This window comes from Vanacampus margaritifer, chromosome 8 (genome assembly GCF_051991255.1).
Source record: "Vanacampus margaritifer isolate UIUO_Vmar chromosome 8, RoL_Vmar_1.0, whole genome shotgun sequence".
NCBI lineage: Eukaryota > Metazoa > Chordata > Actinopteri > Syngnathiformes > Syngnathidae > Vanacampus > Vanacampus margaritifer.
The window spans coordinates 1,955,001-1,974,093 of record NC_135439.1 but is presented as its reverse complement, the minus strand read 5'-3'; the positions used below and the strand labels follow the sequence as shown (position 1 = coordinate 1,974,093).

The 19,093-nt window shown below is 45.2% G+C and overlaps 2 protein-coding genes across 2 annotated transcripts in view; one reads left to right on the top strand and one right to left on the bottom strand.

Annotated features, from left to right (window-relative positions):
* Positions 1-203: 203 nt before the first annotated feature.
* On the bottom strand, positions 204-11,751 carry LOC144056983 (uncharacterized). Its single transcript, XM_077574158.1, has 7 exons — positions 11,487-11,751; positions 7,999-8,231; positions 7,817-7,916; positions 7,647-7,742; positions 6,193-6,704; positions 5,109-5,533; positions 204-4,921 (listed from the first exon to the last, which is right to left on the bottom strand). Exons 1-7 carry the CDS (start codon positions 11,526-11,528, stop codon positions 4,047-4,049), a joined length of 2,283 nt encoding a protein of 760 aa, XP_077430284.1. The 5' UTR covers positions 11,529-11,751; the 3' UTR covers positions 204-4,046.
* Positions 11,752-13,797: 2,046 nt separating this feature from the next.
* atrip (ATR interacting protein) overlaps positions 13,798-19,093 on the top strand; it is a 9,886-nt gene continuing 4,590 nt past the window's right edge. Inside the window, exons 1-9 of the mRNA XM_077573552.1 lie at positions 13,798-14,115; positions 14,878-15,197; positions 15,586-15,668; positions 15,749-15,919; positions 17,026-17,138; positions 17,318-17,469; positions 17,552-17,626; positions 18,529-18,658; positions 18,739-18,861. Coding sequence (XP_077429678.1) covers positions 14,879-15,197; positions 15,586-15,668; positions 15,749-15,919; positions 17,026-17,138; positions 17,318-17,469; positions 17,552-17,626; positions 18,529-18,658; positions 18,739-18,861 — 1,166 coding nt within the window. The 5' untranslated portion in view covers positions 13,798-14,115; position 14,878. The remainder of the gene's footprint in view (positions 14,116-14,877; positions 15,198-15,585; positions 15,669-15,748; positions 15,920-17,025; positions 17,139-17,317; positions 17,470-17,551; positions 17,627-18,528; positions 18,659-18,738; positions 18,862-19,093) is intronic.

The window sequence follows — 19,093 nt, the reverse complement described above, 5'->3', positions numbered from 1 at the left end:
ATTATTATTATTTATATTTGAAGTCCCATATTTGAGCCAAAAATAAGGAATGATTGACATTTACTTTATACAAAAGTCATCTACAGTCATTGTTTACTGACTAATTCTGGCAAGAGCCTCTTTCTGAATCTGCCTGAGGTCTTAGTGACTCCAGCCATGTGCTGTTGTTAGCGCATGGGTGAACAAAGAACAGAACCAGGGGGTCACAGCTCATTAAAACCTCTCTTTTTATTCTTATTACAGCACACATGTAGGCCTACATCGTATTCCGAATGGTTTTCAGTACATATGCTGTAGGCCCAGATGAGTGGGCGATGGATGGAGAGTGGGTGGGATGGATGGACAGATGGATGGATGGACGGAGGGCAGAGGGGAATGAGTGTGCCGTTGCCCAGCAGCGAGACCCTCCGCTCCAGTGTGCTTTCAATTTCACATCACATGGGGACACGTGTGCTATTCTCAGCCCGTCTGTGCTTGTGTTAGTTTTAAGAGAGCAGGAAAAAAACTGGAAAAAAAAAAAGAAGCATCTATTATTCAGAGTGTTTTGCATCACAGGCCGACACAGGGACGGCGGGGAAGACGCTCATCGCTAACCAAGCGAAAATCCACCTCGGAATCTTCGCCTCTTGTCACGTAACCTTGAAAAGTCCTCCTGAAAAGCTGTCTTATACGAAAAAAAAACAACTTCATCCCTTCTAGCTTTCGCATAATTTACAACCAAGACTGAAATGCTGCTAGCATAGCTTATTTTAGTCAAAGGTCAAGAAGCGTAATCCACCTATTTGTGGTTTGCGATTCACAAATTCACCTCTTTTGAGTGTTTTTTATTCCCTGTGGAACTCTTTCTGTAACACTGTAGAATGCTGCAAGAAAGCCCTGGCTTATAAGAAAGTATATGAACTAGTATGTTGAAATGATACATCTTGAGTCTTCTCATGTTGAAGAGAAACTCAGATTAGCCTGGCTTGCTAGTTGTTAGGTGCATTTAGAAAAAATGATCATCAAAAAATCTCTTCGTTTTTATGGGTAATGTTGTCAAATGAAATGATAGAAGTGGTTTGGGATCACATTCCTACTCGTAGCAGGGCTCTGACCCTATGAATGCCTTTGGAGGATGTGTACTGGTTCACATTGGCACAAGCAAGTTAGCATGAAGATGGGAAACGGTAGCGTAGCTTAGCTCAGTTAAAAGTCAAGCGATGGCCAAAGCTACAGCAATTAACTCATTCACTGCCATTGACGGCTATAAACGTCGAAAATTCATTTGAACTATTTCTATTATTAGTTTAACTTTTTTCCCCACTTTTGTTAACAAATGTAAGAAATCCTAGAATTTGTTATTGTGCATTTAGAACAGATATGAAATTTGTAATCAATCGCGAGTTAACTACTGAAGTCATGAGACTTTAATCGCCTGACGCCCCGAATTTTTGATATTTACTTCTTTTTTTTTATTCATTCACTGCCGTTGATGGCTATAAACGTCAAAAATTCATTTTAACTATTTCTATTTAACATTTTTTTCCACTTTTGTTTTCAAGAGTATGAAAACCTAGATTTTTTTTATTGTACATTTAGGACAGACATAAAATTTGTGATTAATCGTGAGTTAACTAGTGAAGTCATGTGATTAATTACAATCCCCAAAAAATTATTTGCTTCTTGCCCCTAATTTTTAATAATCGTAATTTTTATTTTTTATGAATTATGCTGTATAAGCGTCACATCTTGTTTCTATTGGTGACGCCTTCATCAGGACCCTGCTGGCTGCATGTGACTAAATCAATATACGCACACATCCATGTGGCACAAAACAACAATCAGATTTAATTAAGAGACAAGAATATTCACACTATTTGCGTTCACTTAAAAAAAAAAAAAAAATCAGAGTCACTGGCTTTCTGGATACCGTACGTACAATGTGCAAGAAAACCTTTAAAGATTACCAAAACAAATGCAGTACAGTAAGAAAAATACTGAAATATGTTCAAACACGTCAATATTTTTTTTATGATAGTTGATAAATAAAACATCAACACACACACACACACACACACACGCACACACATACTGTCTGTGTTCTATCTACAGTCGTCCACTGGCCTCAGTCCCTTTGAGAGAACGATAGGGAAGAAAACCTCTTCTAACTTTGTATATATATATATATTTTATAAAATGTGCAAAAATGTTTCTTAGGCCCCTCTCGATATGTAAATATCTACAAGGATCTCTGTGCACCTTTTTTTTTTTCTGTCTGCCTTAAAAATTGCAGCACTGAGACTGAGGTATTATTGCACTTTATCCCGCACCCTTGACGTGCTGACTGGGCATATTTCCATCCATTCCATCGAGATCCAAGCAGCTCGATGGACACAAATCCTTTTGGTCTGTGCATTATTCGTCAGTAAACATGTGGGGCAGGTACGATGTGTAAACAAGCAGACGCGCTGCAGACATGTCCGGCGGACCAGGGGCTCAAAAACTATTCAAATGGGTGAAGTGTGAATTGCTTTCATTTGGTGTTTTTTGTTTACACATGACAATTCTATACATAAAAAAAAAAATCCAGCTGCTTTGAAATGTTGATTTTGTTGCAAATTGTAGCATTTTAGATCATGCTTACGTTGCTGGGAAGTATGCAGTATTTCCCAACCTTTATTAAGCCAAGGCGCATTTTTTTGTATTCGAAAAAAATCTCACAAGACACAAAGAACGGATACACCCATTGATTATGTGCCTGTTGCCATCTTTGCACACTTTTGTTTTGTGGTGAGTCGTGAGATTTTTCAGATGTATAATATTTGCCTTGGCTTAATGAAATCCCAGCTGTCACAGGCAGTGAAAAAGAGGCTTCAGTATTTTTGGGTGCTAGCAGGTTTTGGAATAATTAACCTGACTACCACTAGGGAGGACGGGTTCGAAAAAAAAAAAAAAAGCCACATCGAAAGTTGGGAAATCACAATTGTTGAAGCAATATTGAAAATTAGATGCCCTATCACAAGAATCAGGAATGGAATTTTTGCTAAAGTGAAAAAGGTGACGAAAGGTTTTGTAGCCTTGGATGCTTCGCGCTGCATGCGTCTGTGAATTTGGTCAACAACAGTGCTGCTAAAGTTGTGAGACCACCTGTGCACCACAATAAGACACCCGCATGTGCTCCAGTGCACTGCAAAGGACGGTGGAGTTTGTCTATGTGGGCAAGGGTTCTCAAACTGGGATCCCGGGACCCCAACGCCGAGATGTAGATTGGAGTCAGTAAAATTATTTGCAATAGACGGCTGGATAAATGTTGGATCCCCCCCCAAAAAAAAGCCAATAAAACAAACACAAAAAATAACTCCATCCCCATTTCAGCTTTTAGAAATTTAAAAACTCAGATATGAATTTGACGTTACACATAAACATGGCATCTCGGCATCAATGAAATGTTTGTTTTTTTCAAGAACAAATATTTTTCTCGAATCTGCGAGTAATTGGCGCCCACCCCAGAGAGATTCATAATTGCCTATAGATGTGAGTGTGATATTGATTTGTGTTGAGGTCATTTTTCTGCCACTAGATGGCATAATGCATTTGTAAGACGTTGGTGACAGCTCAGTGCATTTTTCTTTTCATATTGAGAGCTATCTAAATCTTTAACATGAAGCAACTTGTGACATTCTGCACATTTTTAAAATTGTAAAAAACAACTTGACTCCAGTCTCCACAAATAAATGCATTATTATGAAATTGACTACTGCTCAATTTTCACGTGGACGTGTCTGCTGCGTTGCGACTGGAATTCCCCCAGTACAGGCTTTCCGAGTAAGGGGCGGTCATTAATCGCACATTAAAAAAAACTAGTGGCATTAAATGAACTTGCGATAAACTCAAAATGAACGCACAAATTTTAAGTTGACCCCTATTTACAACCTTTTTCTCCCAAAAATATGAATTTGTGGAACTTTTAATTCCTTCGCTATAGTTATGTTTCATTGGGAGAGTCCTTGTAAAACGTTCCCGCTTGTGAGGGGTCCCTGGATCCCAAAAGTTTGAGAACTCCAGTTTTAGACGGTGGTGACGGTGAGCAGGGGGCTGGCGCACAGCATGAGGTGGTCGTGGCTGTCCAGCCGGGTCCCGTGAGTCAGGAGCTCCTCCACCGTGGTCCAGTCGTCCAACATCTTCCGGTTCCTCAGACGACTCAGCTTCCTTTGGCTCATCTCCAGGACCGTGTTGCACCGCGAGTCCATCGGCGCGCCGCCCGCCCGGGCGTCCGGCACGGGGGAGCGGGGCGGGCCGGACCCCGGGCCTGACGGCCCCCCTCCCCTGGCCTGCTGCTGCTTCTGCTCACGGGCCAGCAGGAAGTGTTCTCTCCTCTCCGTCCGGCTCCAGTAGCGACCCAGCAGCATGTCGGCGCTGGTCTCCTCATCCGTGCTCATCCCGCTGCGCTCGTCGGCCAGCTGCGACGCCCGGTCCCTCAGGAGCTGGTTCCTGGACACCCGGGAGGCTGTGCTGGGTTTGGGCTGTGGACCGGAAGTTCCGGGATGTGCATCCAGTTGGTCTTTCTTTGCATCCAAAGTAGCTCCTGTGTGGCCCTCCAGGGTGCTGTAAAGACCTCGGGCTCCTGCGCCGCCACCCTGGGACTGGCGACTTGCCTGCTTGGGCCACGTGTCGTTGACGTCCGGCGGCTGGGCGAGGTGGAGCGCCCCCTGGTGGTGCTGCTGTTCCCGGGCTGCTCGGCTCCTTTGCAACTCTCGCTCCACCTCCTCTTGAATGTGCGCCTCCCTCTCCAGACTTTTCTCCATTTGTTCTCTCTCCATTTGGTCGTCTTGCTCCGCCGCCAAAGGGTCGGGCATCAAGGTCATTTGCGGCCACCACTCGTGGTGGGCATTGGGGTTGGCGTTGTAACGCAGCTCGTGAGCGCTGGGCACCCGGATGTGCACTGGATGAAAGAGGAAAAGATGATGTCACATAGTCTAAAGAGCATTTTTACACAGGGGTTTTCAAACTACAGCTGGCGGTTCTTTTATGGCTCGTCATTTATGTTTTGAGGCCCTCGACATAACCGCAAAATAACTTTTCACTTTTAAGTGGGTGGGGGTAGCTTGAAAAATGTCTTCTAAAATCACCTGGGTGCTGCTGTGCAGAGATTGGGGAAGACATCACGTCAACCCCCATCTCGGTTTCCTCTGGTAAGCCTGACTGCAGGACGCCATGAGGCGGGACCCCTCCGCAGTGGTGCAAGGTGGCCGCGCAGTAGGAGGGCGAGGCCGGGTGGCTGGCCCTCCGCCGGTACTCCTGCTGTGGGGGGCGGTGGTGCAGGGTACGGCTTCTCCTCAGCATCCCCAGCGAGCTGGAGCCCTGGTGGTACGGCTGCTGCACGGGAGCTAGCGGCCTCCGGTGGCTGGAGGGCGTGCTGCAGGTGGAAAGGACCGGGCCACCCATTCGGGGCACGGCCGTGTGGCCGTGGGAGGGGTTGAAGAGGGCCCCGCTGCTGGAGCTGTGGCGGTTCAGACAGGGCCGGTCCGCTTTGTGGAACTGGACGGATGACACCCTGGAAGCAAAATGCATGTACTACGTCAAAACGAGTTCTTTTATAGTGTAACAGAGGCCCAATAATCTGCCATTTGGCCTAATTGGCCGATTGTTTTGGCCGATGTTTGAAGGGCAATAATTTTATATGAATCGGTCCGGCCCTATAAATTACTTCCTGTTTTGTTCTTCTGTCAAATTTACACTGTGAGCAGAAATGTATTGCCTCTGATTGACTGGTAACAAGTCCAGGGTGTACGCTTATTGATGCATTTGTGAAATTGTCTTTGTACACCTAGTTTTGCAATGTAGTTGCTTAAAACAGAAATCAACGACTCCATATCTTCAACAGTAATCTTGCTTTTTGCTTTAAGACATTTTACCTCAATTTTTTACATTCACACAAGTCTTTGGTTGTTTCCATGGAAACCAGCTCGGTCTGAGGTGGCCCATATCGTCTTTGAATGAATCTGGTTTTGTGTATTTTCTGCCGCACGGGCGGCACGGTGGCCTAGTGGTTATTCAAATCTTGGCATCTGCATGTTCTATGCGATGGCATTGTTTCCTTTCCAGCTTCCTCCCGCAGAAACATGCACGTAAGCTTCATTGAAGACGCCAAGTTGTCCAGAGGTGTGAATCTGAGAGTTGTTTTTCCAACCCACCGTTCCACCATCAACATACCTGAAAAGTCCACGGTTGGGCACATCCAAGACAGCCCCAGCGGCCTCCTCCATCCCCATCTGCATGCGCTGGCACGGGGGCTGCATGGCGAGCGTCTCGGGGATGGCCTCCAGCAGCTCGCGGTGGCTCATGGGGCAGCTGTCGCGCCGCTCCCGCCGCTCGCACGTCTCTCCCTGGTGCTGCAGCCTGGCGTTGTACAGCCGCATGCGCTTCTCCAGCATCCTCTGGAAGTGGCGGAACTCGCCGGTGCTGTAGAAGCCCGAGTCGCTGAGCTCCGACGAGATGAAGGACTCGGAGGACGGCGAGCCGCCGCCGGGTCCGAAGGCCCCGCAGCCGCCGGGGCCCAAGGCGCCGTGGGAGTGGCAGTCTTCTAAGCCGGCCTCCTCCGTCTCCAGGCCGGAGAGGTCACCTTGGTGGAGGGACCCGTCGGTCCAGCCCAGGCCGCTGTCCAGCTCGTGGTGGAGGGGCAAGAAGCCCATAGGCTTGTCCAGCATGAAGTCGTCATCGTCCGTCTGCAAAGAAGACGGACGGTTAGGGTGAGGTCAGTGTCAGGTTCACTCAACCTAGAACATTTCATAAACAACAGACAGGGAAGGAAGATGATTCAAATATTTTTTGCCCATGTGGAGAACGGACAGAGATGTGCTCAGTTAAAATCTCCTACCGCTCTGAGGCACACGCTCCCGAACCCTCTCTTTTTAGTTTTTTTACAAGGCATGTTTCAGTCCTTATCTTGTGATAAGGGCACAACTCCTTTTCTGCAGCTGCAAGAGGAGCAATACTATGAGAGTAAATATGGGATGTACATTTATTCAAACATTTATCCTATAATTGCTTAGTAGGGATGTTCTGATCACGGTTTTATGCTGGCAATTCGGATACAGATCACATGGATTAGTTGCACATTTTTCAATTTTACAGCTGCTCACTAACAATTATTTTAATGATCGATTACAATAATATGACCTTTTTTGTTTGTTTTCAAATTGACCGTGCAGAGAATGCAAGACCATTCTATCATTCTGCCTGTCAATATATGTCGTTAGCATAGATACACAGTAAATTGGACTTAGAGTGGGACCAAATAAACTCAGTAAAGTAAAATGAAGAATTGAAAACAAAACAGAAAGTCACTCAAGGGTTAGGGAACAAACTCCCGAGCTTCAGCTTGGGAGAAGTCGATCTACTCCTTGAGCCATGCAGCTTCTGCCGTGTGTTAGTATATTGCTCATGTCAGCTGGAATCTCCGTAATCTTGAGTGACAATTCTTTATTTTACTCTCTTCCAAGTGTAAATATTACTCTAAAACTGAGTCTATTTGGTCCCACTCTAAATAGAGCAAAATTGAGTCTAAATAAAGTCACATTTGCTCTACAGAATTTTCTGTGCGGATGAACAACGATGCCTAATTTGTAGTAAATAAATCGTTATTTCCGGACCATCTTTTTTCTTACCTGACTGTGGTAGCCTTTGGGCTCATCATGGTTGACGTTGCAACATCCCATCAGGCAGTTCTGCTCCTTGGATCTCCGGCCACTCACTTCCGCATCCTGATTGAAAAGTGATTCGTGAAAACCGGTCCAAAGCGTCTGTATCGAGCCACGTGACGGTTATACGGCGGTACCTGGTGGCTCATGTCCACAGTGTCCCTCGGAGAGCTGGACAGGTAGCCGTAGTGTCCTCCGTCGCAGTCTTGTGGCAGAGACAAGTGGCTGAAATAATGTCTGGGAGGAAGGAGAGCAACTTTTGCAATTTGACCGTTGACAGTTGAATGATCTGATGTGTGATGACGAAGTTGCTGCTCACCTGTCCGGATAGGTGGGGCTGGGAGCATTGAGCCCTGTCGGCATCCTGGGCAGGGGCAGGTTGAGGTGCTGCAGGTTGAGGGGTAGGGGCTCCCAGGTGCCCCGGGGGTCGGCTTCCACGCCGCCGCGGCCCCTCTGACTCTTCACCTGCATGGTGACGGGGAGCTGGCTCGCCGCAAGGATGCGCAGCGCGTCGCGTTGGCTCAGGTGTGCCAGGCTGCGCCCGCCGCTCAGCTGGAATCAAGGAATGAAAAACACACAAAGGGGTTTATTTGAGGGAGGTGTTGAATTTGTTTGAAGTTGATTATGTGTCTCTTAGGGCATGGCAAGCGTTTAGAGAAATGACAGACGCTTAGCGGTTATTTTCGCGAGTTCCGTCTATTTGAGAGGAGGCATTTATTTCTGTAACTGGATGATGCATCGGACTCTAAACACATAAAAAGAACTTCGGAGATCTATGACCAGGTCAGTATACACCTTTGTCTTCATTCATGGCTTTTGCGGAAGGCCTCTATTTGAGGAGAGGCATTTATTTTTGTGACTACTTGAACTCCAGAGAGCTGTAATCTGAGCAGTAGCAGTCATTTTTATTTGTGTAAGTGGATGGCACACCCAAGATGTGATCTGTAATCTGACCAGTGTTCATTCAACGGTCCTTTGTGGGAGGTGTCTACATAAGGGGAGGCATTTTCAGGTGGATGATACTCCAGAGATCTGCATCTTCACCATTGTTTACTATACAGGTTTTTGTGGGAGGCGTCTATTTTAGAGAGAGCGTTTATTTGTGATGCCCTGCGATTGGCTGGCAACCATTTCAGGGTGTGCCCCGCCCACTGGTCTCCAACACCCCCGTGACCCTTGTGAGGTATAAGCGGTTAAGAAAATGGATGGATGGATGTTTATTTGTTAAAGTAGACGATCCACTGGAGATTTATAACCTGTAACCTTTATTCTACTGGCCTAAGCAGGAGGCAAATATTTGAGGCGAGGCATTCATTTTCTACACTTGAACTCCAGAGGTCTATGCTCTGACTAGTAGTCATTTTAATCCCCTTGGCTTTGAGAAATGTATCTATTTGAGGGGAGGCATTAACTAACATTAAAGCCTGACCCGGATTCCTTTTACTGGCCTATATGGAAGGAAGGCATTAACTCCTCAGATCTAAAACTTGACCAGAATTCCTTTTACTAGAATATACAGGAGTAATTAATTTGAGAGGAGGCATTAACTCCTCAGATTTAAAACCTGACCCGGATTCCTTTTACTGGCCTATATGGGAGGAAGGCATTAACTCCTCAGATCTAAAATATGACCAGGGTTCCTTTTACGAGCCTATACGGGGGGATTCAATTTGAGGGGAGGCGTTTATTTGATGCCTTGGACAACACACCTGGCAACATCTTCAGTATATCCTAAACAGTCTATTGCTGCTTCTTAGAGGATTGTGCTCACATGGTCCACTTATAGTTCATTTGCTTTATCTTGTCTGGAGGCAAACAGCAGGTGTTCCCTACTCTTCCTCCCCCTCCTCTTCCTCGTCTTCTTATTTTCACACATGAAAACGAGCTCGCCATGTTCTCAAGTCAGAGCTGAAAAAAAGAACGCCGCTGATGTCACCGTGATGTAATTGGCTCCTTTGCACATTGTGAAGCGAGATTCAAGATTCGCACCGAAGCTCTTCTTGCAAATGTGCCTGCGTCGCCCCATTTAGTTGCACCGCGCACACGCAGACACGCACATTGTCACGTCGCAGCTTCCATTTGAACAGTCGTCGTTGTGCAAGTGGGTCAGAACGCGGCGTTCTGCCCGCAGACGCGCACGCAGCCTTCTTTCTGGGTTTGCTGCAGCCGTGCGATGGCAGTAAGATGGACGTTGTGACACACGCGCACACACGCGCACACACGGCTCAGCACACATGAAATGAGACGCATGAGCTGCGGCACATCACATCCATGAGTCACCCTATTCACACACAGACGCACGCACGCACACACACACACACACACACACACACACCAACACACACGTTTGACCAACTATTCAGGTCAATGCATTTATCAACATGTTTATTGTTGAACATACTCGTACTCAAAGCTGTTCCTAATATTTTGGCTACATTGTTCAGATACCTGAGGGGGTCCACTTCAAAAAAATAATGCCTCCCCTCAAATAAACAGCACCTACAAATGTGAATATACACAGGTCAGGTTATAGCACTTAAAAGTTCAGATACCTCGTCCACTTTCACAAATAAACACCTCGCCTCAACTAGACACTTACTAAAAATTTTATTATAGGTCTCTGGATTCAGGTGTGTCATCCACCTAAACGAATAAACGCCTCGCTTCAAATAGATGCCCAAAAAGCTGGGATAAAAGCTGGTCAGGTCAAAGATATCCATCATTGAGGTACATCCTCAATTTCAACAGGTAAATGCCTCTCCTCAAATGGACGCCTCCCACAAAGGTCAGTAAATGGCCAGGTCACAGATCTCCAGAGTGTCATCTACTGAAATAAATGCCTCTCCTCAAATAGACACCTCCACAAAGGACAGTAAAATGAACATTCTCCAGTTAGCGTAGTCCACTTAAACAAATAAATGCCTCTCCTCAAATTCATCCAGAGCAGTAGAATGAATAATGGTCTGGTTATAGTTTACCAGAGTTCAACAAATAAACACCTCCGCTCAAATAGATGCCATCCATGAGGGCCAGTAGACTGAAGCCTGTAGTCAAGTTAGAAATCTCCACGTTGCATAATATTCATTTCAACAAATAAATGCCTACCCACAAATAGCTACCTCCTGCAAAGGCCAGGAGAATGAGAATTGGTGAGGTGAGTTTTAAGTCCCGGTGCATCCTCATTTTAAACAAATAAACGCCTCCCCTCAAATAGACACTTCCCGAAAAAGCCAGTATAGAATAATTAGCAGTCAGGTTCTTTTGAGCTGCTACGCGCCACATAAACAAATAAACGCCTCCCCTTGAGAAAGGAAATAACAGGTCGGCCGCAGCAACAATCATCACATTTTCTCACGTAGTGGCTGTCAAAAATCTATTTATTGATCATTATGTCAATACGTTTACTGTAGTAATACACTAAGTGAAAAAGTAATATTTATTGTCATTTTAGCGGCGGAATTCTTGCACTGAACATCAGGAGATGCGGAGCTAATCTTGTGGCGAGCCAGTGTATACGCGCACACACATGTGCACAAGCACGCACGCACACACGCACTGGGCTGAGAAGCACAAAATGGCTGACGGAGCGCATGTTTTTTTGCTACGAACAGACAAAATGATGTGAATGTGAAGTTACAACTCGAATATGTAGCAGTCTCACGTACATGCTTACATTTTTGAGTTCCTTGAAACAAAAAGTTTGCAGTTTTACGCACATAATGAGCCAACATGGAGGACCACAGAATGGTCAGATTGCAGTCACACATTTATGCACAGCATCTTCGGGTGTTACTTGGTGACACTCACCGCTGGATCACCCAGCCACGGTCCCGAGAGCCAGCAGCCCATGGTGGGGGATGTGCCGGGCTCCTGTGCAGATCAACAACGGCTGCTCCTCCTCCTCGCGTCGGATGTCTCGTCACAATTATTCGGCGCCCTCTTCGTCTATTTCCTCAGCATCTTTGCATCAAGTGCATCCCGCCCCTCCCCTTCCTCCATCATCACAGCCCCGAAAAACCCGCCGCCGAGCCCTCGCACATCCATGCAGCACTGCAAAAGCGTGAAAGTGATGTGCAAGGCAGGGAGTCGGGGAAGGGAGGGGAGGGGAGGGTTGGGGGGGGGGGGGAGAAACACACGCAGCCCGGGGAGGAATCCGATTGGCCGCTTCCTCGGACTGGGAGCCAATCGGGGCTGCTGCGGGCTCCCTTCAGGATGTCATCGCCTCCGAGGGACGTGTGCAAAGGGGGGTTGCCTGGATGCAGAGACAAATGCAGAGGAAACACTTCATCTATCTTTTCAAAATGTGGAGTTTATTTGCATTTCACACAGAGATCATGTAAGATAGCCACACCTGCGCACCTGACACAAACAATTGATTTCAACAAAACAGGCCAGGAAAAGTGTTCAACTCCACGCCTGTGGTCCATTTTAAGGAATAGCGAACAGGAAAAGTTGATCCAAAATGTCAGGACAGTGGGACAAAGTTTACGCTTGACACTCACTCCTTCAAACCAAATGAAGAATTAAAATGCAAAAGCACACAGTATTATTTTTTGTGATTCCAGATAGTAAATTAAGCAATTAAGAGATTAATTTAAAAAATATATATATCTAACTTGGTCTTTCAAAGAGGTGTTTAATTGTCATTTCATCACAAAACAAGAACACTGAAATGGTTAGCGTTATGCTAGTGGGCGTGGCACTTTCACGTTGGTTCTGTGTAAAAAGCAAAATTGAATTTCCGAATCTACTTTTTGATCTCTGATGCGACAATTTTGCCGGATCTCCGTGTGAAAGAGGCAACTGTCTTCTCTTTCCACTTTTATACTGCTTCTCAAAGATGTCAATTTTCGGCCTTTTCACCACGTTCCCATTTTGTAGACACAATACAGACTCAGAATGGGCAGTTTTCCACCTTCACGGGTAGAATCAGAGCCGTAGCAGAGAGGCGGGATAAAGTCACGCACTCTCGCAGTGTTACACATCTTGCTCACGTGCATGGAGCCTTCCATCACAATTACCGATTCTACCCTGGTGCTTTAGTTGCCATGGATACCATCCTGGCATGTGTGTGTGTGCGCGGGTGTGTGTTTAGTTCACTCTATCCTCATGAAAACTGGAGATGAGGCTGTGGTTCTACAAAATGGTGACTGGGTTTACTCTGTGTGGGTGTGGGTGTCTCCGTGTGTTTGTGTGAGATGGCTGCAATGCCCCATGGTTCCTTTCGCTGAGCTCTGCCGTTTCTGAGCTAAAAAACAGAGGCGGGGAGAAAGCGAGAACATGTGTATGCATGTATCTCCCTCTCTCACATGCACACACACACACGCGCAGTGTCTCAGACCTGCCTATGTCTATAAATGGATCACGCACTTGCTGTTGCCGAGTGACAAGATGCACGGATGCTCTCCTATATATGAGGATGCAGGATATAGCCGCAGCTCACTAAGTGACAAATACATCAAATGGTCTTCCAATTCCATTTCCCCCACACTCCATTTAACAGCAAAACTCAGTCATTGGTGATTGTGACTCGCCTTTCCCACATGCGGGGACACTAAAATGAAAACAAATTAAAAACACCTTTAAAAACCGTGTGGTAAGAAAAATCCGCGAAAGATGAATCTCGTTAGAGCGGGGGAACACCGCTCTGGATGCTGAGTGACTTGATTGATGTATTTTTACCTCTTGTCTGTAAAAGGCGCTAATGAGTAATATACGGTACAGAGATTGTATTATTAATATTTTTAACGGATTCGTTTACATTTGCGCTCTTTTCATATTTATACATGTTAAGACATTACAGAATATAAATAACTAACCTTTAGCACTATTTGCTCGTCTTCGATTGAAGAAGGTAAAAGTTGGAGAGGACAAACAGTTGTCCGTTGAATTCGGAAACAGCGTACATGACAACTGACACATACACTATGTATTTTTAAAGTACAATATCATAACAGTCTATTCCTAAAACACAATAAAAAGGGTATCAACGCTTACTATGTCCCCCTTTTTCTTTTTTTAGTCAACGCGGTTTAGCTCTCTGCCGTTTGTCTTAACTAGATACCCGTAGCAGAGTGCCTGGACTCTCCTCTCTCATTGGTCCAAAAACATCAGAGCCGTGTTTTGATTGGTCAGATTATCAGGCTGCATTGGAGACAAGAAAGATCAAAACTAGTTTCTTCCTGTTGGTAGTTACTATCAGTTTGTGTGGTTTAAACTGTCAAATAACGCCTTTAAGCGGTGCAATAGTTCGACGCAGATTCATTTTAGCGACTAAATGATGCGGATGCACTGCGTGGAACAACGTGGTTTACTCATCGTTCGAATATCTCGTTGACACGGATTGTGCTCCGTTAGCCTTACAGCAGGCTAACCTGCCAGACGTTGGAAGAAGAAGTTAGGTGGTTGTGTTAAGCAGAAAACAACACTGACAAAGGTAAAACCCCACTTAACTCTCTTTTAAAGATCAGCAAAATGTGAATAAAGTGTCTGGATTCCCTTAAATAATAATAATAATAATAATTCTTATTATTATTATTATTTTCCTGGCACCCCCCACTTTTTGAATTTTATTGCTCTCTAAACGTTTTTCTTTTCTTGAATCGGATATTCTAAAGTACCAAATAAAACAGTGGGCACTGTTCGCTGTTGATTAAATACGCTGCGACAATAGCATATTTACGCACGTGTGTACCGAATCAACTCTAATTGGCCTAAATGTAGCCCTGTCAAATTGTAGTTGTCTTGAGGCATTTCATTGATATATTTCACAGCAGGAGGCAGAAAGTTAAACCTACCTTTCCCCCCTCCTCATGTACTCGAGTACAATGTCCATTGTCCTCCCTAAAAAGTACAAAAAGTATAGTTAGTGTTTTTGTAACATTTAGAGTGAAGTTTTTGAAATGCTACCTTCGACTATGTCATTTATTTGTCTATTGCTGACTTCTGAATAGCCACGATTATCCAATGACCAATATCCATCTCACAAGTGCAGCAACAAGTGACTTCTGCGTGGGGTCACCGTCACAATAAACTTGGCACATATTACAGATGTAAATTTGTCTATTCACTGCTGATCAAAACTGCAAAATAATCCACAAGCTCTACTCCAACCTCCCTAATCATTCATATATTATGACTTTATGCTTTGAGGACTTTCTTTTCTGATCTCACATCTATCGCTCTCTCTCACACGCAGCATGGCCTGCCCTCCAAGCAAGCGCCTCCGAGGCTTAAACCAGGACGTCCCATTGGCGGATCCTGTCGAAGTTGACCCATTTGGGGACGATGACGACTTCACTCAGGATGATCTCGATGAGATCGACATCATTGCCTCGCAGGCCATCGGGTTGGCGACCATGCCAGCTTTCGGGTCCAGAGAAGCATCCAGACCTGGATCGGAACAAGCGCACGGGTCAGAATTTCATCCCTCCGCCAGGCCGCCACTGGATAGAGAGAACGCGGTTGGCTTTGGTGGCAAAAGAGGACATTTGGGGGCACGTGATAGAGAGCCATCTGGTGAGTGTGTGACCAAAAATCTCTCCTTGGGACCAAAACTTAGAATGCCATCAGTAGGGACTCCGTTAGTGTTACATGATGGGAAATCATGCACTTTTACAGTACACGCTTTATGTGGTAAGAAAATAATTGTATTAACTGTAACTACAGACAATTAGGGCTGAGCAAGTAATCAAATTTACATTGCAATGTTGTGGAATGCAATTTTTAAATCGCAAAGCCTGCCATTTGAGTTGGAAAAAAAACAACCTCTGCTTCATCTCGGTTGGTTGGTAGGCTTTAGTTTTTATACAGATTTATTTATATAAACTATGTATGAGTCATGGCTTGCAAAAAGCTGGGAAAGACTGGTCTGACGCTTGTGTGTTTGTTTTGTTTGCATGTTCAGGCAACCGGCCGCAGGAGACTAATGCAGGGCAAGAGGACTCCTACATCCTGCTGGAGGCTCATCATGCAGATCTCCGGAGGAAGGTGAGCTAGCGCGTCTTAAAATGTCCACCGCGGAGGATGAACGCAACAGCCGCAGGTCTGTGGTGTCTCTGTGTGGCTAGCTGAAGGAGGTGGAGGAGGAGATCGTGTCGAAGAATGGCGAGATCCGGGTGCTAAGGGACTCCCTGAGAGGAGCCCAGCAGGAGAAGGAGACTCAGAGGCAGGCCCTGGCCCTGCTAGAGAAGCAGAAGCAGAGAGAGCAGAGCGACAAGGAGAAGGAGCTCAGCAAGAAGGCAAGTGCAATCAACCCCCTACTTTTTTATGAGTTGCAAATTCACCTAATCGCAGATTTATTTGTGGAAGCAATTACTGCAATTAAGCATTTACTGAAAAAGCTCACCAATCACTGTTTTTGTGCTGAAGCCATCTAGTGGTATCTTAGTTCCAAGGAACAATGGCCAAGTGAGTTCACAAGCTTCATTTCATCTCAACTCATCATTATTTATTTAAACAAAAGTAGTGCTCTGGCACCATCTTGTGTAATCTTGGTGCCAAGGAACTAAGTAGAGATTTTAGGGTTTTCACTTTGACAAACGTAGTGGTATGGCACCATCTTGTGGCATTTAGGTAGCCAAGAAAGAACGAGGAAGTGAGTTTAGGGGCTTCACTTGGACAAAAGTAGTGCTATGGCGCCATCTTGTGGTGTCTTGGTGCCAAGGAACTATGTTGAAGTGAGTTGAGGGCCTTCATTTAGGCAAAAGTAGTGCTTTGGTGCCATCCTGTGACATTTAGTTGTCAATGAACTATGTAGAAGTGAGTTTAGGGGGTTGTTTTGTTTTTTAATTTAAAAAAATTCCTTTCGGACACATCATTATTACAGGTTACATCGATCACATCATTTGCAACATTGACATCCGAAAGAAGGGCTGACGGTTAGAAACCATAGCTTATTAGTATTTGTTTAGACAAAAGTAGTGCTTTGATGCCATCATGTATTATTTAGGCGCCAAGGAACTAAGTGAGTTTAGGGGCTTTGCTTAGACAAAAGTTGTGCTGTGGTGCCGTCTTGCGGATTTTTGCTGCCAAGGAAGTATGTAGAAGTGAGTTGAGAGGCTTAATATGGACAAAATGAGTGCTTTGGCATCATCTTGGTGCCGAGGAATTGTTGAATTGAGTTGAAGGGCTTCATTTAGACAAAAGTAGAGCTTTGATGTCGTCTTGTAGTTTTTTGAACAACCGTTGCAGTGAGTCAACGAACTTCATTATGACAAAAGTAGTGTTATGGCGCCATCTGGAGGCATCGTGCTGCCAAAAACCACAGTAGGTAAACTGTTATTGTTGTGACTGTTGGCTGGGTGGGGCGTGTCAGTGACCCCGCCGATTTTGTTTTTGCGCGCAGGTTCAGTCGCTGCAGTCGGAGCTGCAGTTCAAAGAAGCCGAGATCAACGAGATGAAGAGCAAACTGCTGAGCGCCGACAGGAGCAAGCCGGCAACGCCGCTGCCGAGGACCAGGTCAGCCGTCCCACTTGGTTGAGGGTAAAACTCCTCAGCGTTTTGGCCTGAGATGCAAGCGTAGCGTTTAAGGAAATGTAGCGGGATGCGTTCGTCGCCGCGCTTTTAACGTTCAATAATACGAAGAGAATCAAATGCCTCGCTTGTGGTGGTTATGAAGGCTTTTGTGTCTCGCTTAGCCCCAAAGCGCTCAACGGCCTTTCCCACCTGCATGGCGCCAGCGGCTCCTCCTCGCCAACAGGAAGCGGCTTCATCACCAAGGAGACGTTCGCCGCGCAGCTCCCGTCCACAAACGCGGCGCTCAGAACTCCCGCCAAGAAGCGCAAGGATGGTGAGTCGCTGGACGCTTTGCCGCCCGGGGGCCGACGTCGCGTCGTGATGAAACGGACGTTTTTGAACCAATGTGAATGCAGGACGTGTTGACAAGCAGGAAGTAGCCTGGCCCGATCCGTTCCAGTGCGACCGACCGCCACAACGGCAGCAGTCAGGTCAGTGCGCAAACATGCTCATCGGATACGTAGCGTCATTTGTTTTTACTTTCATTCTTTTTTTTTTTTGCTTTGGTTTCCATTCTTTCTTTCTTTTTTCATCCTTTTTCAAATTTATTTGTCATTCTTTAATAATGTCATTCTTTAGCTTTCTTTCTTTCTGTTTTCCAAATGAACATGGTACCCGTTTCTTAATGTACCTAATATTCTCTACTTTGTTTGAAGGGGAAGTCAAGCTCATATAAATTCTTGACAATAAGACAAACCACCCGAGTCTAAATACGGTATTCTGGTTAATATTGTGTTAGTGGAATATGAGTTATGAAGCAAAACCCAGCCTTTTTTTTTCTTTTCTTGAGCCCATCTCAGGGGCGGCCATTTTGCCATTTGCTGTCAACTGAAGATAACATCAATGATACTCAGGTCTTAGGTAACAACCAATCACAGCTCAGCTTCAAAAAATCAGTGAGCCTTGAGATGGATAAAATGGCTGGATTTTGCTTCATAACTCATATTCCACAAATGTAATATTAATTGAAAAAAAGTCCTCTTTTTTTATTTACCCAGATTAAAATAAAATAAAAGTTTTAGAGGTGTAATTTTTTTTTGTGATTTAAAACTGTGATCAGAATCTAATATCGACTTGGGCCGGGCAGTTTTGATTATTATTATTTTTTTGCTGCCATAGTTCCTTCCTGAATAAAATGCATATAATAAAATCCAATACAAAAGAAATGCAAGTCGGGAAGTAAATGCCGTACATCCTCCATTTTTGTTGTCCTATTCCGACTGATGCATTCAGTGTAGCAAATTTTGTTTAGTTTTTTTGATTCCTGAAGCGTTAATGTTTCAACACTGAGGCGAGTGGGTGTGTGATTAAAGTTCCAACTGTTGCCCCTCAGGTGTGGTCCTGTTGGGCTTGTTGCTGCAACAGCCTCTGTCTCCCAGCAGCCTTTGCCTCTCGCACCTGCTGTCCATCAGCCCGAGTGACATCTGCTTGACGGCCAAGCCAAACTCAGCCGCAGACTTGAGGTAAAGCAGGACACGTGTGTCAAAAAGAGAATTTCGGGTCCATATTTACCTTGAGCTCATTTTTCTGTGCTTATGCGCAGGTCGGCCGGTGCGGGCCGCAGTCGAGGTGAAGCCCCCCGAGCGACCCTCAGTCCGATCCAGAGTCTGGCTTTAACGGGGCTCAACATGCTGACTCAAAGTCCACCTGCAGCAGCCAAGGCTGAGTAAGAACATGGGTAGCTAAACATGCAATCGTGGGCCACGTCGCCCTCTTGTGGCCAGTTGCTGCACACTCCACACATATTTTTTTACAAAATTGACTCATTTGATAACTAAAAAGCTGCTTTTATTTAATTTTTTTATAACCTTTTTTTTTTTTTTTTTAACTAAAAAAATGAAATAATAATTTTGACTGTTGAACTACATTTTTTGTGGGGGAAAAAGTACCTAAAGTGA

What these genes read in the sequence shown, in the direction of transcription:
- LOC144056983 (XM_077574158.1), bottom strand. Translation starts at nt 11,528, where the DNA reads ATGGGCTGCTGGCTCTCGGGACCGTGGCTGGGTGATCCAGCG. An exon ending in CGTGGCTGGGTGATCCAGCG is followed by an intron (nt 8,232 to 11,486) that starts GTGAGTGTCACC and finishes CCTTGATTCCAG; the next exon opens with CTGAGCGGCGGGCGCAGCCT. An exon ending in AGCCCCACCTATCCGGACAG is followed by an intron (nt 7,917 to 7,998) that starts GTGAGCAGCAAC and finishes CCTTCCTCCCAG; the next exon opens with ACATTATTTCAGCCACTTGT.